The 23508-nt window shown below is 40.1% G+C and overlaps 2 protein-coding genes across 2 annotated transcripts; both read left to right on the forward strand.

Moving 5' to 3' along the window:
• Positions 1-7222: 7222 nt before the first annotated feature.
• LOC103704709 (transcription factor MYC2-like) lies at positions 7223-9921 on the forward strand. Its single transcript, XM_008788114.4, has one exon. It carries the CDS (start codon positions 7515-7517, stop codon positions 9555-9557), a length of 2043 nt encoding a protein of 680 aa, XP_008786336.2. The 5' UTR covers positions 7223-7514; the 3' UTR covers positions 9558-9921.
• A 5329-nt stretch (positions 9922-15250) lies between these two features.
• On the forward strand, positions 15251-19910 carry LOC103704748 (protein HAIKU1). Its single transcript, XM_039126536.1, has 2 exons — positions 15251-16872; positions 18000-19910. The coding sequence occupies exon 1, from the start codon at positions 15670-15672 to the stop codon at positions 16627-16629; it is 960 nt and encodes a 319-aa protein (XP_038982464.1). The 5' UTR covers positions 15251-15669; the 3' UTR covers positions 16630-16872; positions 18000-19910.
• Positions 19911-23508: the final 3598 nt, after the last annotated feature.

A 23508-nucleotide genomic window follows, 5' to 3' on the forward strand; every position in this document is an offset into this window, starting at 1 on the left:
TCATTTTTTTTAAAAAAATATGATTTTTGCTATGATCTTTTAAAAAATTCAAATCTTAAAATCTTTATATTTTTTATTATTTCTTATATAAGATAATTTAATACAAGTAGGCTTATATTTAATGAAGTCGAATAGGTTTAGGCCTAGCTGAGCTTTGTAGCTTCGGGCTAATGATGACCCATCCAAGTTTGCTTTTCATGGCTCAACTACGACATGATGTGTGGACATCTTGTTAATTTTAAAGGAGTGTTAAACTGATACAGGGTGTTAATATGGGTGTTTAATATTTTGATGCTTATTAGACGTAATTTTGTTCGCCAATAAACACGCAACATAACAAAAAACTGCTCATTATTAGTTCCATAGTGATTGTCACTTATTTGCTTGTTCTCTTGCCATGAAAAACATGTAGTCATATATGTATACTTTTTGGGGGGAAGAAATAACTTGAAATAGTCTAAATGATGGTTCAACTAAAATTTTGCCCCAATAACTATGGGACTTGTCAACCAAAAATATTATCTTCTATAGAATAATAAGATCATACAAAGGAGTATTCGGGTTGTAATTTTTAAATCTTCTATTTTTTGGTGGATGATTAATGTCTAATTTTTATATTCTAAAAGCTATGGAGGGCATCAGATGGCCCATCGGCTAAGCTTTGAAACAATTTTTTTCTCTTTTAAGATGACATGCCCATACGAGGTACCTTCCTTTTTTTTTTATTGCATTGGTACTTAACATTTGATTGGAAGCAATTTTTGAAATTGAGCGCGCGCGCGCGTATATATATATATATATATATATATATATATATATATATATATATATATATATATATATATATATATATATATATATATATATATTCTTCCATAAATATATGTAATGTCTTAGGTTACCTATTCCCATGTCTCCTCCAACGTTGCTTCTGCTTCCAACTAATGACTTCTTACCTGGGTGCCCAATTTTGTCGGTTGGTGAGACGACCAATTGTACTCCTTCCTCCAATTCTAGATGCACTCCTTTCTCTCGGCCCATCAAAAATTTTAACCTATTACACTATTAGCCACTCTAATATATTCCACCATGTCGTCTCTTAATTTAATTATCTATCAATTGTTTTTTTTAATCATGACAACTTATCGAAGACCCGTAACATTTTATTTATCTTGGGCATTATATGTGCATGTGCCAACAATCAGCACAATAGTCAATGTGTCCCGATCTTATATTGCTTGAAAGGTGACTACATAAAGTAGAACATGTGCCTGATCTGATAACTAGAACATGGCTTTCATTTTTTTTTGGTACAACGGCAGCCCACACGTAACAGGTGTAATACGGCCAACAAAATCAGAAAACAGTAGCTCACTAAAAGACTCCGACAGGGAGCCTTGATTTTTCCATACAAAGCCACCGAAGTGGTGAGTAGCAAAGGAAGCAACCCAGTCATCTACATCATTTGCCTCTCTATAGATATGCGTGGCCATGCAGGAGCCACACTCCTCCAAGAGCCTACGAATATCGTAAAGTAGCAGTCTTCCCTCTAAAGCACCTCTCCGACCTTGGATCCACTCGATCACTATGGCCGAGTCATTCTTGAGGAGGAGACGGTCTGCACCCACCCATGACGCGCCTCACGAAGGTAATGCCCTTCCAAGCAGCTATGAGTTTGGCATAGACGGCAGTTGTATCAAAGATGCGCCAACCTCTGGCCGCTATCAATTTGGTCTAGTCTCGGATGACAAAATCCACGCCGCCCCAGATTACGCATTTATCGGGCCATTTTCACTATATGTTGGCCCTAAAATAGCAGTTTGGATGCTAAGCCATTTCTTGGTCCCGCCATGCCTCTCCTATTCAATTATTCTCTCATGCGTCCGAGTCCATCAGATCCATCAAATCAAATAGGTCATATTGATGTCCCGGAATAAAGAATATCCATTTTGACTGACTCGATAAAATTTGGAAATACCAACTAATTAGATCAACAATTTAGGCTCGATCCAATTTTGTCTGGCTTCCTTGCAATTCTAGCTGCATCAAAAAAAATAAATAAATAAATAAAAATCTCCATTGCAGGTTCTATGCGCTACCTAGAACTTGAAAATAAGGACAGGGTTGGTGTCTTTCGCCAGGAGGGAGGATCTCCGCCCCCGCACCAGCGGTCCAGCGCTCCAACAGGACGGTCCATGAAGGGTCAAGTAGCGACCGCCACGTGGACGGTGCAGCATCGCTGTGCGGCAGCGGCACAGTCTTCCAGGCTGCCGACAGCTATACGCCCCGGTACCGACAAACGACAGCCACGGTTCACCGGCGAGAGCCTCGCAACCATTTAATAGCACGAGCTACCTCCAGGGCCCACGTAAGGGCTAACGTGGCAAGTGAAAATTCGACCGTACGAGATTCATTTCCAGTCACCTAATGCCACACGCGTGGGAGATCGTCTTGCACGCATGATCCGGCGCCTCGTATTATTCTTATTTAGGTCCCGTTTGATACCGCCGTAGATGATAAAGCTTTTAAAAGTAAATTTTTTTGAAATTTAAATAAAATTTTTATAAAAGATTATTTTTTATTTGGTTACTATATTTTAAACTACTATATAATTTTAATATATGTTTGATAAATAAACTAAAAAAGTATTTTTGATATGACAAAATGACCGTAAAAAACATTACATAATATTATGCAACAGTGTATAATAAAATATAATATATATTAATACATAAATATATGATACAATATAATATAATATTATTATAATATAATAATATAATATTGTATATAATAGTATAATAATATAATATAATTTGATATTGGATAACATAATATATCAATATATTACGATATAATACAATATTATATTATATTTATAATATAATAAAATAATATAAATATAAATTATTAATATTATTATATATTAATTTTTATTAATATTATATTTTTAGGAACTAATTTTTGAGTTTTTTTTTTGTTGGGGCTCTTTCAAATTTCTATAAGAGATATTTTTTATAATTATAATATTTTATTATTAATATTTTATTTAAAAAAATATAAATTAAAATAGCTTTCCGACGCATGTTAAAAATATTTTTGTAAAAAAACTCTATTTTGGAGCTTTTTCCAAAAAGCTGTTTTAGTTTTTTTTTTGATAGAGCTAAAACAGAAATTTTTGATTTTTTTATCAAATATTTTTATTTTATCTAAAAATATTTTTAAAAAACTAAAAATATTTTCTCAAAAATTCTGCCGAACGGATCTTCGGGCAAATATGATTTCCGGTTCACGTTCCCTCGAAGCTGCTTTCCACGAAGGGAGAGCCCACCGGCACCTCTGCTTTTCTCTCATATCGTAGTCAATACGTAAGGTGAGGGAAATGATGATAATGATGAGGAAAAACCGTGGTAAACTGGTAATTGATAGTGCACTCACAGCCACACCCATCTTTGGGACAGCAATGCTGGAATAGCTGCTGTGGTACGATGACGTGGACCTTGGACAGATGACGTGGTCCGATGACAACAATGCCAGCCCTACTAAATTGGTAGAGCTGGGAAAATTTTTCTTTTTAAGGCCCTCTGTTTCGTCAAGATGGATGGCTTCTGTGATGGAGATCCAGAGAACATGTCAATGGCATCGGCGTGAGTATGGGCAAGAAGGCATGGCGGCATAGGAGAGGAGAAGGGAGAGCACTTTTAAAGCGCATGAAAGAAAAATTATCGTTGTTGAAATCATCATTTATCCTAAAAATTTAAACTTCGATAGATTTATTTATATATTTTATATTTTTTTACACTCCTCCTCATATGTGGGCCTGATTTTCCATTTTAATGGATGAGCCCAACATGTGAAATTTTTAATAATGAGGTTAAAGAGTGCGGAATGAGATAGATTTATTTGCATACTTTATAATCATGCATTTCACATATCGGTAGTCGCAAACTTTTGAACAATATTAGAGAAGGATAAATTAATTAAGTTTATGTCAAAATTTCCGAGTTTCGATACCACAAGTCCTTGATTGTTTCAGGTGCGACTAAACTAAGAATGATTAATTAAATAACAAATTTTGGAGTTTGACTGCAGATCACAAGAGAGAGAGAACCGACCGGGAATCATAAATATTTGGACATCCATGTTAAAGTGTGCAAGAACCGACTACCTAGGGACATTGCTGTAGACTCCTCTATACAAAGGTATAAGAGTTATTATACTCGAAAAAAAAGGAATTTATGAAAAAATCTTGCTTTATATTTTGAATAGCTGCAGTGAGAACTGAGTTTTCTTGCCATCATATTGACTGCAGAGTTACAGCTCCATTGGCCCTAGGGACCAAAACAATATATTTTTGAAGATCGGTTATACATGAGAAGCAAATTATCCGATAATCCATGATTAGAATACATCATGATGGCAGGAAAAGAAAGCCAAAGGAACAATCTTAAATCAGCCTAGTCAAACTTAGTCTTCAACCAACATAGCGCATCTGTTGATGCTATCCAATCTCCGATGGCTGTGTAGAGTACTACACTCCATATATGTTTATACGTAGTCTACAAGACTTTAGGTGATTTGTACAAAGATTACTTGAGAATAAAAACTCCTAAAGACAAGTTCTTTATATGTCCACGCAAATTAGTTGATACGGCTTGGGAGGAATAATGAGATTTTTAAGTTTTACTAGGCTAATACAAGTTCATGAAAGGAATTCATGAACGGGGTGCATTGTCCCTTGCCTCCTATTTCTGAATGCAGCATCTATCTCAGGATTTAATTTAGTTAAGATGTTTGACATGAAGGGATTAATTAACATGTTCTCTTTTGTCGAGAACATAGTTGTTACTGCTAGAATCCAGAGCTAAGATTGGTCACCACCCAAAATCTGTTGAGATCGGTCGATACCCAGGTAAAAATGGGTCGGCTGAGAGGTGAGTAGTAGCTTCAACGCGAAGGAGGACCAATGTTGCTGCTTTGGAAAGCATGAACGTCCTGAGAAGAAGTGCACTTGCTGAAAGATGTCTGACGGAAAATCATCTAACATTTAAGCCAGTGAAAATTTAAAGCAACAGTAGGAGAAAGAGAGAGAATGAGAGCAGAAGAGTGCTTATATGAATATCCCTCAGTCACTCCTCTATATAGAAAAAAAGGGCAAGTATTCGTTACCTTATTCGTCGGGAGGCGTGATAATTGCATATCGACAATTGCCCTCATTCGCTTAATACATGGTAACATATCCTTATCATATATCCTTGACATTAATTATGCTGATTGTGTATTTATGGTCAAGCTAAATCAACCACTGTTGAGACCATAATTGCTACTCTTTCAAATGATCTCGAGCTGGACCGACCATTATAACATAACGGCCAATACTGAGATCATTAGCTTTGATACCAAGATCAGAAAGGATGGATCAATCTGAGTTCAAGATGATTCTCTGCATCAATGGCCAAAAACAAAAACCAAGAAGTATAATCTTTCTCTGCTCTCAAATTCTTAAACCATGATGGCCTTAAAGCAGCTTTTATTTAGTTCATGCACCTGGCGAGAACCCAGATTATTCTAATTTCAATGACCACACTTCATCATCAAGACTCACTCCATTTATTAATCCATCTCGCTTTGGGTTGCACATACTCATCAGTTATTAATTTTAATGAAATCATAGCTTAGCAACAAACCCGGAGATTAGAGTAGATTGTCCGCAACGCCACCCTTCGGGGTCCCCCTCATTCCACCCACGTGGCTCCCTCCGCGGGCCCCGCACCGCGAGCAACGCGCGCTGCAGCGAACCATTTCTCGCCATCTGGATCCAAAGCGATAACTCCCAGTCCCAGGTAGCTTCCTCCGACGGTGGCCTCTTCTTTTTTTAACCATTGCATTTGTTTTCAATATCAATCCAAGTAGGTATCCTGGTGACAGTAAAAAAAGCGTGCAACTTTGGGCACGTGACGACAAAACCAAATAAAACGTTGCTTTCATGCGGGCAGGACCAGCAGAACGGGCGGACGCGAAGTTTCTTTGCTACCATTTAAAACAAAATATTTCTGCCCTACCAAGAGCTCATTTGGTTCGCTAAAATTTTTTTTTAATAAAAATTTGATTTTTGAAAAATAAATTTTTAGAAAAAAAATGCTTAGAAAAGTACTTTTAGCATATTTGGTTGACAATGAAAAAGTGACAAATTTTCAAAATGCTTATATTTGGTTGGCCATCTAATTTTCTGAAAAAGTTATGTATAATTTCTATTATGCCCTTAATAAAAATTAGATTTTTAATTTCTCTTTAATGTTTCTTTAATGCTGAACGATCTTTTTGAAAAAAAATAAAAATGGAGTGATTTCCGTCTCATGAGAAGTAACTTTTCCATATTTCTTATGGAAAAGACTTTCTCATCTCTTTTCTTTGAAAACTCCAACCAAACAACAGGCATTTCATTACTTTCTTCTTGACCACACTTTTTTTTCTTATTTTTCCGCGAACCAAACGGGCCCTAAAACATAAAACCACGCATCGAGAATATATATATATATATATATATATATAATTTCTTGTGCACGACGACAATGGTTGGCGGCCACTTCAAGGGATCCGATTTCATCCATAAAAAAAGGATGAACGGTTGATGATAGTTACTCTATTTTTTTTTTCTAATTTTTCGGGTCTTTGATTCCTTCGCGGTCTTATCTTCTCATTATGCTGGTGGGACCAACTTATGGTCAATGAAACCGGCAATACCCTGCTCGGAGGTCGTAGGAGGAGCCAATCACATGGCGCACGCGAAAATAGAAAAAGATCAAATTATAAAAAATAAAAATATCGTGATTTTTTCTTAACGGGAATAAACCACAGTGATTAAATTTCCCGTTTCCCGGATTCCCGGGAGTTTCTTGCCACATCTACAAGGCCTCCCGGAAGAGGCCGCGATCCTCCGGGCGCGGCGCGAATGCTAATGCCACGTGAGGGTTATCTAATTTGGGCCGCTGTGATCCGGCGGATCTAAGAGACGCAGCACATAGTGCTATCGCTGTCCCATCAGTGGCAGTTTCGTAATATTATCTATAGTGACAGCTCATTCGTGCTTTCGAGGGAATCGCAGGGTGAGAATCCCGAGCGAGAAAGCCTAGCAGCCATCAAAATGGAAGAACAAGGTCAAAATAGGAATGGAGATTCTAAATGCAAATTAAATGAACACCAAATTACGCCCAGATCCATGCCAAATTCGAGAGGCCCGCTCTCTCGTCCTCATGGTCCAAGTGTCCAACAAAACCCACGCCCCCTTTCTGTGTCCCGATCCTCTCCTCCTCCTCCTCCTCCTCGTCGCCTCCTCTTTCCTCGCTCCCTTTCTCGCCGCCGAACCCTCGTTTCAGAAGTCCTAAAGCCGCATGCCAAAACCCTAACCACAGAGTAGCGCAGATCTGGTCCCGTCCCGGAGTCGAGGATACCGCGGTTACCCCGCCGGCCGGATCCCGTTGATGTGACGGAGTCCGAGCACTGCCGCGCCCTAGATGAACTTGTGGACCGACGACAACGCCTTTATGATGGAGGCCTTCATGACCACCACCACCGACCTCCAGGGCTTCCCCTGGGCGCCGCCTCCCGCCGCCGCGGCGGCTGGAGGGGGTCGAGTGCCATCCTCCCAGTCAGCCGTCACGTCATCCGCGCCAGCGGCACAGCCGGCGTATTTTAACCAGGAGACGCTCCAGCAGCGGCTCCTGACACTGATCGAGGGCGCGAGGGAGACCTGGACCTACGCCATCTTCTGGCAATCATCGGTGGACGTGGCGTCCGGCGCTTCGCTGCTCGGCTGGGGCGACGGCTTCTACAAAGGATGCGAGGAGGACAAGCGGAAGCAGAAGGCTGCCGCCTCCAGGGAGGAACAGGAGCACCGGAAGCGGGTGCTCAGGGAGCTTAACTCCCTCATCTCCGGTGGCGCCGGCGTGTCCTCGCCCGACGAGGCCGTGGAGGAGGAGGTCACCGACACGGAGTGGTTTTTTCTGGTGTCCATGGCGCAGTCGTTTGGCGTCGGCGACGGCCTCCCTGGCCAGGCCCTCTTCGCCGAAGCTCCGACCTGGATCGCCGGCGCGGACCGGCTAGCGATGGCGCCCTGCGAGCGGGCGAGGCAGGCGCAGTTGTTCGGCCTCCAGACCATGGTCTGCGTCCCGGTGGGGAGCGGCGTGCTGGAACTCGGATCCACGGATCTCATCTACCAGAGCTCCGAGCTCATGAACAAGATCAGGGTCCTTTTCAACTTCCACAGCCTCGAGATCCCCTCCGGATCCTGGCTCCCGCCGCCTGTGGCGACGCCGGCCGTGGCCGACCAGGATGAGACCGATCCGTCGGTGCTCTGGCTTGCAGATCCATCCATGGTCGAGATCAAGGACTCCGTCTCCCCTGGCCCCGCCACGGCTGAGATCTCCGTCACCAAATCCCCCATCCAGTTGGACAATCGTAGCTCCAGTACCATTACGGAAAGCCCTAGCTCGATTCAGATGCAACAGCGCCACAACCAGCAGAAGCATCAAAATCAGAACAGCAACGGCACTAGCAACTTCCAGACCCAATCACTCTGCACCAGAGGGTTTACTTTCTCCGAGTTCGCGATGAACGGCTCTGCCCCTCCCCCATCCTTAAAGCCGGAAAGTGGAGAGATTCTAAATTTTGGCAATAGCGAGAGGAATTCCTCTCCGGCCCCCGGTAGCGGCCTCCTGTCCCACCAGCAGACCGCCGCCACCGGTGACAAGAATAACAAGCGATCGACAGGGGCCACATCGAGAGGAAGTAGCGACGAGGGGATGCTGTCCTTCTCCTCGGCCCCCGCCCGTCCCTCGTCCGCCGGTCAGGCGAAATCCGTCGGAGGGATCCCCGGCGGGGGCGACTCGGACCACTCGGATCTCGAGGCGTCGGTGCGGGAGGTGGAGAGCGGCCTGGTGGTCGAGCCGGAGAAGCGGCCCAGGAAGCGCGGCCGGAAGCCAGCCAACGGCCGGTTGGAGCCGCTCAATCACGTGGAGGCCGAGCGACAGCGTCGGGAGAAGCTGAACCAGAGGTTCTACGCCCTCCGCGCCGTGGTGCCGAACGTGTCCAAGATGGACAAGGCCTCCCTTCTAGGGGACGCTATTTCCTACATCAAGGAGCTTGCAACCAAGCAGGAAACCTTGGAGTCGGAGAAGGAGGGGCTTCAGGCCCAGATCGAGATCCTCAAGACAGCGCGCGATTCCGATTCCGCCCCTGCACGGCCATCGCAGCAACCCGATCCAGATACGAGACTGATGAATGGTGGGCGGTGCCATGGAGTGGAGATTGAGGTAAAGACCCTGGGGCTGGAGGCGATGATCCGGGTGCAGTGCCATAAGACGAATCACCCGGCGGCGCGCCTGATGGCGGCATTGAAAGAGCTCGACCTCGACGTCTATTATGCCATGGTGTCCGTCGTAAAGGATCTCATGATCCAGCAGGCGACGGTGAAGATGTCCGGTAGGGTGTACACCCAGGAGCAGCTCAGTGCTGCCCTCTTAGCCAGATTGGCGGAGCCGCCGAGCAACAATAGGTAATTCTGGTTCCCCAATTACCATGGGTTCTTTTTTGCGAGGATTCCTCGGCTCGGTGGCGCCGGGAGGAGTTTTTAGACCACGGCCTAGTTTGCAACTCCCTATTCTGCTTATAGTTTCTATGAATTTGCCGGTGCTCGGAGAGGATGGATGGCGAAGATTGTTTGTTGTTGGACCCTAGAATGCGTCTCTTTCCTCAAGTGGTTCAGTGAATCTGTACATAGGTAGTGCATGCTTAGTGCGACGAGTCCGATGTTTGATCAAATAACAAGCGATAACGGTTGTTAATGGCTTTTGACTCGCAATGACTCCTTCCCCTTGTGAGCTTTTTTTGCTGCTACGAATGTTTGCTGATGGCTTGCTTGAACGAAATATTATATCATGCTTGATTGGTTGATAACTTCATCCGTTGCTTAACGCGGGTCTCTACTCAAGTCCGCTACCAATATTTTCCCAGTGAGAGTTGGTTGACAACTTTTAGTGCAGTGGGTTAGGGCTCCCCAACTCTCTCAGAAAAAAAGCCAAAAAGAGGAGGAAGATGGTGGCATGTTAATTTCTCCATATTGTTGCGAAATTTTGGAGGTTGCTAGCAAATTTGTTTCTTTGTTCAAAGAGGTTAGATGTCTGAAGCTAATAACTTTTGATTGCAACCTATTCAACCGGCCCACAGAGAAAAAGCTAGCAAGTACAACTGCGCTCAGCGCATCAAGTGCACCACAGGAACAATCCCAGACAGGGTGAGGAGCGACAATCCGAGACAAGCCATATCATGAATATGGTCCATAGAAACGAGAAATCTGATTGGCGTGATGCACCGATGCGATTTCTCTCTCTCCAGGCATATCCACTGATTTTTTTTTTTATTTTAATTTTAACAAAATTTTAATTATTTTAAAACACGATTATTAAAGCTTTCGAGATTTAAGATCAATTTCCAACCACAGTTTGTTCTCCTTCACCACTTGGGTTTGCATGGCACTCTTGTCCCTAGATGGGATCCAGCTTCAAATGACGGCTTTGCCGACAGAGGAGGCACAATAGGCACATTTGATGGGTCCATTAGCTCTTTGAATAAGCGTGCTCTCCTTGCATCGCTCTTCCACTTTCGACCAGAATGTACACGGGCTCCATATGTAATAGTGGCTCCACTGGTGTGCGACTCGAGTGGCGCTACAACTCGGTAGGTATTAACTTTAATAGATATTCCATTTGATTGTGCTTCACTTGGCTGCAATGCATCTTGGCCTGGCAAACATGGCTTCCTCATATCTGCGTCAAGGTGCTTCACCCTGTTTTTGGATTGGATTTACTAATATTGTCTTGGGCCTCCAATGGGCTCATGTTCGCATGGGCTACTTACTTTCTTTGCTTCAACAAGTTAGAAAGGTTGAAGACTACATAAAAACCATTTGAGTTTCATCTTTTTCCAATGTGGGACTAAAAAAACTACATAAGAGAAAAGAAAGATAGGCTTGGAATTCTGAAATACTCCATTGTTTAAAAGAACCACCAGCAACGATGGTAAAGTTTTCATGCAGTTTGCGTTTCCATCGGCGCATTTGAGCCTTTACCCATCATTCAAGTTTCATGTGGCATAATCTCTGGTGCATTTATTTCCCTACTTCTAGATCTATCCCAGTTGGGTTTATGAAGAGTTTTTATGTTGCCAGATCTCTGTCACAGATAACCTGAACATTAAACAGTGTGTTCCCTTAATAAGATTTAACAGGAGAAGGTAAATCATATGTAAATACTCACCTTTGGTTCATAATATGGAGGCTAATCGCCAGGATTGCTTTCTGCATCCCCTGCAATCATTCCGTATCCCTGCTACTGGAAGTTCTCATGTCTTGGCTTGATTTTGAAGTCAAATAAGTTGCTCAAAAATAAACCATCCATCAGAAGGTATACCAACAAGAAAAGAACAAAACACAATTTAAGCCTCAATGCTTTGCCTCCAAAGCGCATTACAACCCAATTATGCCAATAGGTTTCACAAGTTCCAAAACTACACAACATCAATCATGTTTCCCTCTGCATCTGAAATCTTTGAATGAAATCTTTTCATTCAAAGACCCGTGCATCGCTTTGCTTTTTGACGTCATTGCGCGGAGGTGGATTTTGCACACAACCACACGCCAACAATAAAAGTTATCATGGTCATACTTCCTTGTGGAGATAAAGGATTTCAAAATCAGAAAAATCAAAGACCAAGAGCATATGGTATTGAAGAACTAGAAGCTAAGCAAGAGATTGGAAGACTGCATTAAAGTATTGAAGAAGAACGCAAATGCAGCCATTATTCAGCACCCAAAACTCTGAAATGCTGGTACTTCGGAAACTGTATGAAGTTCCAATAGAAGTTCTGTTGATATATGATGAATATGTCATGCCGGGACACAAGCCAGTCAGCACCATAATCGCAGGGCAATGCTGAGGTTATTAAGGATTCAGAAGTTAATGAGGTTGGGCAATCGACATTCCAAAAAAAAAAAGGTGAAGTCCAATCTCCAGGGCATACATACTGAGGGTTGTTGCAGTATTCAGAAAATATGTGAAAATTTAAAGAAAGGGTGCCTATTTTAATCATGATAAAATAGGGGGAAACTCTTTGGCAAAAACTGGATGAATCAGTTGATATTTTCTTCAATGATTTACAGAATTATTCTTTTTTGTTTGCCACACAAAGTAGACTGCTTAAGTACTGTAATTATAGGGAATTATTGATCAAAGAAACGCTTAATTTGACTTTTCAACCCTCTTACCAACCCAAAGGGTTGCCACAATTCACCCCGATCCCTATGTCAAAAGGGATGGATGCCAGTTTTCAACACCTCTACAGCATTTCTTGGTTAAATAATTAGAAAGCATAGATTGAAACTCTGGTGAACCATATAATTTTGTCAAACATAGACAGTCTCAACTTCTTCTATTTTGACAAACATGACTATTGTAATTCTCATGCAGTCATCATTATCATTGAGGGGAAAATAGCAAGAGCTTCAGCTAAAAATTTTCTTCCTAATCATTCATATAGTGTTGTCACTCAATGCAACATAACAATTTGTTTCAGACCAAAACAACTATCTTGCACACGCATTGCTTTCACATAGGACCTACCTAATAAATTAGGAGTTGCAAAACAGACATAGAAACAGGGTTTAGTGCATGCCAAGCCCAACCAGCCAAGTTAATGCAAATTTGTTTTTCATCACAAATTTTATAAAAAGAACCGTAAAACATCTCTAAAAAATTTATGAAAATTCTCCAGCCATGTCTGACAGGATCTCGATATATATTGCATGTATTGATAGATATTATAATATTGAACAATGATGAGAGAAAATAACATTGCAATTAAATAATAGATATTAGTATAGATTCTATGAAAGTTTTTGGTCTTTATTAGTGATTTTAAATATATATATATATTATAAATTATTTAATAATACAATATTATAGGAAACTCGAAAGAATGTATCAACTCAACAATGATGAGAGAAAATATCATCACAGTTAAATAATATTTTACCATAAATGTTAGTATAGATTTGACCGTAAGTCTTTGTTAGTGATTCTAAATGTACATTATAAATTTTTTAATAGTGCAATATTATAAAACATCTGAAAGAATATGTCAACTCAACCTTGTATTGAGATAGATTCGATGAAAGTTTCCGGTCTTTGTTAGTGATTTTAAATATACATTATAAATTATTCGATAATATAATATTATAGAAAACTTGAAAGAATATATTAACTCAACAATGGAGAGAGAAAATATCATCACAATTAAATAATTTTTTAACGTAAATGTTAGCATCGGTCCGATGAAAGTTTCTGGTCTTTGTTAGTGATTCTAAATATACATTATAAATTATTCAAAAGTGCAATATTATATAAAATATGAAAGAATATATCAACTCAATTTTGTATTAGGAGAATATATGTTCTTAGCTTTGCATATTAAAATAGATTGGTCATATTGACAATATATAATTGGTTGATGTTGATCTTAGATTGTTTTTTCATAAGATCTTTTGCGCACTGTCCAAGTTGAAATTAACTCCAATGGAAAAACAGACAGAATCTACTTTAGGTTGCTCAGCTATGAGGTAATGGAATTTGTCTTCAGTGATGATTTCCAGTGTATTAATCCAACTACATTAGTTAAAGATTACGTAACGCATGAAGGTATGGTACACATTTGCAACTTGAATAATAAGCCTTATATTATAGAAAGAGAAAAATTCCAGACAATTAAATATTGATTCATCTTAAATTTTAAATTTATTTTTTTATCACAAATTCAGAATGCAAGCTCTGTTTCTTTTTTTAATAAAAATAGTAAAATTTATGCAAAGTACTCAGTCTTGTCTGATTGAATCTTGGTATGAATTGCATGGATTGATAGATATTATAATACTGAACAACGATGAGAGAAAATATCATTGTAATTAAATTTCTTTTAACATGAATGTTGGTATAAATTCAATGGAAGTTTCCGGACTTTGTTAGTGATTCTAAATATATATTATGTATCATTCAATAATACAATATTATAGAAAATTTGAGAGAATATGTCAACTCAACTTTGCATTACGAGAATATGTCTTCACAACTTTGTTGCATTAAAATAGATCGGTCGTATTGACAATGCATGATTGGTTGATGTTGATGTTAGATATTTTTTTTAACAATTTTCAAGAATCAAATTCAATGAAAACATAGACAGGATCCACTTCAAGCTACCTAGATAATTGGTAACTAAATTTATCTTTAGCAATGCCGATGACTTCTAATGCCACAATCAAATTGTTTTAGCTAAAAATTAAATAACACAAGAAGATGTGGCTTGCATGAAAAATATACATGCACAAATTTGCAATTTGAAAAATAAGCCTTGCATTTTCTCAAGAGAAAAACTCTAAACTGTTAAATGCCGATTCAACTAAAATTTTAAAAATTTCTCATATTGTCTTGAAAGCAGACTTTTTGATAGTTATTAGTTGACTTTTTCGGTCATCAACTCGAGACACCAATATCTATCATTTGAGACAAAATTATTGGAGAATGGAAGCAACTTTTCTGTCTTATAAGATAAAACTGGATGGCATCGTGCGTTGTCTTAAAAAAAACAACTTATTCTCATATTATCTATAGAAAACTTCTCATATTAATTAAACTTATTCTTGGCTCTACTCGATACTCAAAGAAGAGGAAAAACATGGTCCGTGCCCGAACCAAGGATGGCGGCAGTGACGGTTGAAGGGAGACACCGGCCGGAGAAGAGCAGTGGAGCTGCTATTAAAAAATAAATAAAGAATATTAGTTTTGCTGAACTCAGAAATCTATAAACAATAAATTATATAATTGTGAAAATATTTATACAGATATAAAAAAAAATAAAAGAATGTACAAACATAAAAGATTAAATATATAAAATATAAAAAAGAAATAATAAACAAACATGATAGATTAAATATATAAAGAATCTTAAAAAAAGTTAACCGGTTCAAACAAGTAAAAGACAGTTTAACAACAAAAAGAGGAGGACAAATGGTTTCCCTAGTTTCCAATTGCAGCTGCAGCAGATCTTGTCCGAGCTGTTGTCCCTTTTTTTTTTTTTTTTTTTTTTACATCCCTCGTTATCACTCGACCATCTTGACTGGACTCAGCGATCCCCACCTCCGCTAGCCAAAAGCAGTCGGTTTGGAAGCAAAACCAGACCCGAGAAAACCAGGGTATGGTTCCTGAAATAAATGCCACGTAAGCATCCCATTATTGTGTCCACAAATAAATTCCACGCGCCCTGGAACCGTCCGACGATTTGCCTCTTAGGGCTTCCCACTCGTCCCTCGCTCCCTCCCCACCCCAACCCTCCTCACCGCCGTAGGCTTCGGTCGCGAGATTTCCTCACTCTCAGAAGTCAATATTCCCGGGAGTCCCCTTCCTTATTCACCCTCTCCATCTCCAGAATCCCACCTCACACTGCCGTGGGATGAAACGACCCACTCCCATCCGCGGCCCTCCCCATCTATCCTCTCCGGAAAGAAAAATTCAATAGAAAAAAAGAAAAGGAAAAAATAGCTATCTAAATCCAGACTACTGGAGAATGGATCACGCGAAGAATCACAGTCAACATCTGGGCGTGAACAAGATCGGCAAGAACATCCGCAAGAGCCCCCTCCACCAGCCCAGTTTCGCCGCGACCGCAAAGCCGCCGCCGCCGCCGCCGCAGCAGCAGCAGCAGCCGCCGCCCCCTCCGCAGCCGCAGGTGTACAACATCAGCAAGAAAGACTTCCGCAGCATCGTCCAGCAGCTCACCGGCACCCCCTCCCGCGACCCCCTCGCCGGCGATAACCCCGCTCCCCCCTTCAACCCTCCCCCTCCCCCCCGCCCCCACTACCCCAAGCACCCCAGCACGCGTCTCCAGAGGATCCGCCCCCCTCCCCTCACCCCCATCGCCCGCCCTCCTCCTCCTCCCCATCTCGCACCACCCCGGATTCCCTACCAGAACCCCCAATCCAACCCCATCCCACTTCCCAATTCCAATCCCAATAACCCCCCAGCCTTCTTCCCCCGCCCCATCCCCTCCCCGAGCGGCGCCGGCCCCGCCTGGGCCGAGTCCCCGGTCACCGCCTACATGCGCTACCTCGAGAGCTCCCTCCTCGGCTCCGACACCTCCCGGCGGCACCAGCACCAGCACCAGCCTCCCCCCTTCCCATCCCCTGGCCTCCTCCCTTCCCCGCCGTTCCCCGCCTTCCCATCCCCGAGAGCCCACGCCCTGCCCCCTGCTGCCCCGCCGCCCCTGCTGCCGTCGCCGGGCTCGCAGTTCGTCGTGCCGTCGCCGACCGCTTTCCTGAACATGATGTCGCCCAAGTCGCCCTACCCGCTGCTGTCCCCCGGGTTCCAGTACCCTCCGCCGCTGACCCCCAACTTCGCCTTCTCGCCCTTGGGCCAGTCGGGGATATTGGGGCCCGGGCCGCAGCCACCGCCATCTCCAGGGCTCTTTTTCCCGCAGTCGCCCTCGGGGTTCCTCCCCATCCCGAGCCCGAGATGGAGGGACATGTAGCAGCTGACAGACTTCTCTCCTCCCTTTGTTACGATAGCAAGACTTCCCCCTGTATCCAATCGTGGATAGTGTAACAATACAAGTATCTTATGCTTTGACCAAAATCTCAAGGAAAAAATCATGAAACAATGATAGAAGTTAACTATTTGTTTTAGAAATCTGGTGTTCATTTCTCTCTCTCTCTCTCTGGAGTAGGCTGGTCTTCTGGGTGTTCAGTTCCATGGAGGTACAGTGGGAATCGAGGTAGGTGCCGTGCTGTATACATTTAGTTCCTTTTAATTAGTGAAGTCTGTCGCTAAATGCTTGTATGTAACTCTGTTTCTGGATCTATTGATTTCATTCACTTGAAGACTATAGATGTTGTAACTTCATTATGAAAGAGCTATGATCTTCACAATAAAGTTTGCAATCATGTTATTTATGGTCATCATTTTGATTGCAAGGATGCTGAGTCCACTACTACTTGATATACAACTGTTCTTTAAATTAGAAAATCGCTATTGGCATGCAAAGAAAGTGATAAAACACATGTTTTGTTGTTTTTATACTTATTCTAAATGACATGAAGGAGAAACCTTCACTCCGTCTGGTGTTGTTGATTTCACATTCTTCATGATCACCTGAAATAGAAATAAGGTAACAATTGTTGTTTCGATTGGTGGTAGTAATTGCAGAGTGAATCTGCTTTTTTTCTTTTTCATGAATAACTATCGATGGGAATTTTGTTTTGATGCAGTTTCATCCTTACTCGAGACATGCAAGTATTGGTACAAGCATTGTTGTTCAACACATTTTAGGATGCTAATTGTGGTTGGCTTTAAATGACTTTTAATATCCTGCTATGGAGCTTGGTTTGGAATCTGTTGCAATATCTTTTCTTCTAGCTTTGACTGATAAGTTGGAGTAGCTTGACTAAGGATGTGCTTGGGGTTATATAGTATAATTGGAATTTATGATGATGGCAAACCGTAAATTAGGTACTAATAAACTTGCAGTGATTCATGTGTCATCTTAGATGCACACATGCTCACCTTGTTTTGTTATTAATATCTTTTAGTGTATCTATGACAGATGTGTTTTGCCTGGCAGTTATTATTAGTCAGTGAATTTTAATTATAATGGTTTTATGAGTTTATGACAGAAGCATGCTCCTAAACTAATTCAAACATATATTTTGGTGTTGTTTGAAAAATATGGGTCCAGTAACAGATTGAGGTATATGTGACCGGGTTTAGTAACAAGTTGAAGTATATGTGACCGTTATTATTATATACATTGGTGCTTGATATTTTTTGTTTCCAGTTGCATAGAGTATTAAATGTAGGTCTTTTAGTATTTTTCGACAAATAATACTTGCTTTTTATTTCCAGGGCTTTTCTTGAAATAGACTGCAGCTGCTTGATGTCTTTTTATATCCAGTTGGAAGGCCGTTCATGCGAAAAGACACAGTTTTTATACATTAGGAGGGCCTGTTCTTTTCTTATTATGATGGTTTCATAATAAGAAGACACTCTTAAGACTTTTGTGCAGATGGGTTGCTCATGGTAGGTCCCTGTAGGTGGAGATGCGACAGGTTGTGATACTTCAATATTTGCTTAAATTGCCAGTCTTTTCCTCAAGTCGTTTATAAATAAATAGGTAGTTAATAATGCGAGTCTGTATAACATAGAAGGGAGTCATTTTGCGCTGTTTACAATGGAAGAAAAGAAGCGTTATGTTAATTAGTGGAGTTCCTGAAAATCATTTTACATAATAAAAGTAAGGTCATGTTTGCTAACAAGCAGAAGAAAGCTAAACATGCTAAACTAGCACAGCTGCATGCCAATATGAACTTTTAGGAACTAGAAGACATAAAATAAGGATTTGACTTTCAATTATTTGGAATATATGAATATATTCTAAATTTCTAATTGAAATTTGAGATGGTTGAGTTTTTTTTTTTTTTTTTTGAGCACTGGGTAATAGATGTGGAAGAAAAGACCATTAAGCTTGCTAGTTGCGGTTATTAATTAGTTTTCAATATTTGCAAAGAATAATGGAAGATATGATTAAGATTCTACTGGAAGAAGTAAAAGCAGGGAAAAACTTGAGAGGGTTAAAAAAGGAAGGAGGAACAATGTGTGGAGAATGCACACACTATAATGTTGTCTATTCTCATTGATCATTGATCAGCTTTTGGTAGGCAACTAAAAGGTGGAAATACCCCTCACAAGTGATCGGTCATATGTTGCAGCAAATATTGCAAACTGGATTAGATTTGATAACCTAATAAGATAAATTTAAGGTTCATTATAAGATTAGATATGGTGACATGTAATAGAGACCAGTGGATGCCTCGGTAAGTCCCAGATTTGCAAGCAATAGCTGGATAAAAAAAGGCTAATTTTTTGATGGAAAAGAACATATTTATCTATGAAAAGCATAGCATTTAGAAGTAACAAATTTGACCTCTTTACTTTTCTCCATGGAAGGTGGAGGCACATAGTGTTTAAAGAGGTTTTGGTACTAGTTGCAAAATGAGGAAGTGTATAAACTTTGTATCTTGGGGGTGTTTTTTTTTTTTTTTGTGTGTGTGTATGTATGTGGGTCCGTGGTTGGATGGGGGGGATTAAAGATGATAGGTGGTTTGGGTATTAACTATTTTAAGGTGTGCTACTAGGACTTTTTGGGCGTATCACGGTGAAAAATTTGCAGTTTACTACTTGGAAGATATCATGAGAATAAATTTTGTATGTCTGTTAAAGTTGTTAAGTTTAAATTGCAGGGCTGGTTCTGAATTTAGGTCTTCTTGCTTCTAAAAGGGAAGGAGGGTTGAGCATATGCCATTCTTTGTATGCATAAGATGACGTGATTCCATTGTCATAGTGAATGTGCTTTTTTTTTTTTTTCTGAATATCATTATCGGCATACTAGACTTAAAGTAGTGATACATGTTTATGAAGGTACATTGGAACACCTTATGGCATTGTTGGATGCTTGATAATTGTCTCCATATCATACAACATAGAGCTTTCCATTTTGCCAAGGAGAAGAGAGATTGGCACTGTATTTGATTCCTTGGTCCAAAACTTTTGGGATTTCAGAGATCACCTTTAAATGGATTACAGTATTCGATGTATGGATGTAATCATTGACTTTAACTTCAACTTAAATATGATGCTCTTAAATGTTTCCCCCATGAAGATGCGAGATATCCTTTGTATAAACGGGGCATCCAAAAACACTTGTAATTATAACATGCTTCATAAGCAATAGCATGAGTGGTATGATCTTTCTTTCCATTATAGATTGTTATTCATTTGTATTAATTTATTAATTTGTTCAAGCTTTTAAAGGCGCTTCCTGGCATATATTTGGATATCTGTTGTTTGGGGCTTAGTTGCTAGGGTTACGAGCGGGTCTAGGATCGGGTGTGGGTGCAGATAGGAAGTAGGTCTCAAAAGGATACATGAGAGAAATACTTATAGTAAGGAAGGCGCTTAGGAAGTAGGTCTGCTTTCAAGATTCTGAGAAGGTTTTGAAGTTGGTGCATCACCTTAGGTAGAAGATTCCGGCTACTAAGATTTGTGGTAAACATGCTGGATATATGTATTGCTTTTGAAAGAAATTTGGAGTTAGGTCTGTTGAGAAAAAATTACGTACCAACATTTTTTCATGACTTGAAAAGTAATTGGCTGTTATTGGATCAAGTTGGATCTTGGATTCAAGGGATTGCGTGACACGTAGTATAAATCGGATCTTACAATCCTAACTATTCTTGATCCAAGTATGAGATCCAGATTGTTTTGGGTGATTTTGGCCTGGATTATGGATCTTAAGAATTTGACATTAGTGGATAGAAAAGTTACTATGATATTGGCTAGTTGTTTAAAATTAAAACACATTCTGACAAGAACCTGTCATGGTGGTGACTGCTTGGCTCACTCTATTATGATATAAGGGGCTTTTCTGATAAAATATTACGGCGTAAAAGAACCCATACTGTCCCAACTTGCAAATATAGCTGACGGGGAGATTATAAGAAGAGAGGTTGATATTGTTTACAATGGGTCTGCTAGTTGTGTTCGTTAACTATGTTTGCAGAAGCTGTGGAAAAGAGTTCATTCAGCATATTGCCGAAAGATAATAAGGACTGTCATCTTGCAAATATTTTTGAAATGAAATGGAGGGGGAATCCCACCACGAGTTTATTGAGATAATGATATACATAAGCAGCCTCTTATATCATACAGTGAATATATACCAGGATTTCTCTGTTTGGAAAACCTCTTTTTTTTTATTTGAAAGGGAAGGGTGAAGCCTGTTTGGAATATTTTTGGAAAAGTTTCATGTGAGTCTTATTCTAGTTTTTTCTGTGGCATAACTTGGATTGTCTAATATGTGCATGGATATGTCATATTGTTTGATTTTGATTTCTTTGCTAGGTTGCTTGAGGCTTCCATTTCTTGGTATGCTTCCTGTGCATTAGAAAAAATTTCCTTTCTTCTCAATCAGTATATTAAGAAATGATATCATGATGTAGCTTTTCATCGTGCTCTTCATCCCATAACATTTCAAATTGTTCAACATAAATTATAGAGATCAGCCTCCTCAAGTTGTTTTCAAATATTCTGATCTGTTTTCTTTGTTGAAAACCACTGGAGGAGGCTTAACACAAAAATATGAGGAAAATCTAGATGATGGTAATTGAAGTTGGATATGACTTGGAAGCTGAACTGCTTGGCAGAAATTGGACATCAGGGACAGACAAGAGCCTGTAAGAAGTTGGAACTTTGAAAATTGAGTTGGTTAATTACTGTTGAACATGGGTAAGTCAACTGTCTGTCCAAATTTATAGGGATGAGCTTTATGTTATCTCCAACAAATGGAGATGTTATATGAACCTCATATGTACTCCACAATATTGTCAGTCTAACTACTCATATGAATGTTACAAGATCCTGACATATTCTTATTCTTCTCATTTTTGGTATGCTGTAATTCCCAAACAGTACTTTTCTATCTTTCAGCGTATATCATTAAAACGGCAACCTACATCATAATGATGGAAAATATTCGACTCTTTCATAGCACCTTATAATTTCATGTTATTCTGCTAGCCAAGAACATACATCTTTTTCTCCTGTTTCACTTTTGGCAGGCACAGAAACATATTTCTTCAGGGGGACTAGGCTCGGCACAGAACCCAGGCAAAGCCCCCAATTCCCATAGTTGGGAGGAAGCATTACAATTTTATTGAACCATTGCCCACCATCATCTGTCTATTAGCTCCTACAAAGAGAGTCCCAAAACCAAGTCTTGCAATCCCACATGCTTAAAGACTTATGGAAACATCAGCTGAATTTGGCATTCTGGTGTGGATAGGGCTGTAGGCATTATCAAATAATTTTTTACGAGATTCTTGAATAATATATGTTCTTGGAGGAACCCATTGTCTTGCTCATATAAAAAGACCAGTTTTTATATTATATAGATTATGTTATGTTAAAACAAAACAGAACAGAACAGAATCAGATTTTTGTTAAAATAGTATCATTTGAACAGAGAATAAAGGAAAAACTGCAAAGCTCACGATTTGCACCTTCTAACACATATCACCAAACAACAACTATAATGTTAACTTAAGAAGATTATTTCTTGCTTCTTAAAGCCTTCATGACAATTAGGATTCTAAACGTAGAGTTTAATACAGAAGAGAACCGTTTGGATTTCAGAGACTCAGAAAACCACCTCTCACCTTGAACATAGCGAGACTATCTTCGTTGAGGAGCATCATTGTCCATGCAACCAGGGATGTCTCTCAACAAATTATCCACAAATTCTACCACATCATCACCTAATGTCCTATACTCGTTCGCCACCCCACGGCATTTGCTGCTGTTTGGGAATCACGTACCCGAGCTAAAGAAACGTTCCGCGACATCGGCTGCTGTTTTCTCTACATCAGTCCTACAACAAGGTTCCTTCGGAGATTCTGGCTGGGGCTTGTATTCCCAGCAACAAAGGGTTTGAAGATTCCAGTCGATTAAGACACACAAAGTGATGAGTTGGATATGGATCTAAACAGTACGCTGAAAGTCAACTCAGGCTGGGTTTAAGCCACATTGGACCCAAACCTGACTGAGCCACTGGAGGCCCTAACAAAAGCTTATGTAACACTAGGCTGCCAAGGAAACAGACATTCTATGGCTTCACGTAAATTTTAAAGCATATGAAGTGGTGCTTGGCTGCAGCAGAAGGTGTTATATTATCTAACACTGTAGTTTCTATGGTAGAATTGTGTGCTGCATGGTAAGATAAGTCGTGTGCCACAAAAATTTTAAAGGCTTTATATATCCTGGAAAGGGACTACTTGATATTTATTAGGTGACTGTCTGGTTCAACTACTTCAGACATCAATGCTCATCCTTTGTGTCAAGATTGTTGGAGAATGATAGCATACTCAGTCTTTCGAAGTAAAACATTTGTACAGAGAAGCAAATAATGTAGTAGATTGGATGGCATTATATGTTGACGAACACATGGGATATATGTTGTGGATGGATGAGATGGATATCCCTTTGTGAGTTTTTATTTGTTTTATTTTCTGATAGTCGTGGATATATTTATTTTTGATTGATTAAATAAATCTATTTTTATTCAACAAGACTAGCCGAAGAGTATCAATTGGATTTCTTAGTCCTATATAAGTATTCAGGATCTATCCAATGCATAGACATTATGAAGCCCAGAGCAACTCGTGAGGATGCATAGGAAGCCTATCTTATTGAGAAAAGAAAAAAAAATGTCAGTAGGACTTAGCTATCTTAAAAAAATTCTGCTTTGCATCACAATCACATATAAATTGTAGGCTGAAATTAAAATGTACCACTAGTTGTA

This window comes from Phoenix dactylifera, chromosome 5 (assembly GCF_009389715.1).
Source record: "Phoenix dactylifera cultivar Barhee BC4 chromosome 5, palm_55x_up_171113_PBpolish2nd_filt_p, whole genome shotgun sequence".
Classification (NCBI taxonomy): Eukaryota; Viridiplantae; Streptophyta; class Magnoliopsida; order Arecales; family Arecaceae; genus Phoenix; species Phoenix dactylifera.

Excerpts from the sequence above, each read along its gene's own strand:
- LOC103704748 (XM_039126536.1), top strand. The coding sequence starts at position 15,670 with ATGGATCACGCGAAGAATCACAGTCAACATCTGGGCGTGAACAAGATC.
- LOC103704709 (XM_008788114.4), top strand. The coding sequence starts at position 7,515 with ATGAACTTGTGGACCGACGACAACGCCTTTATGATGGAGGCCTTCATG.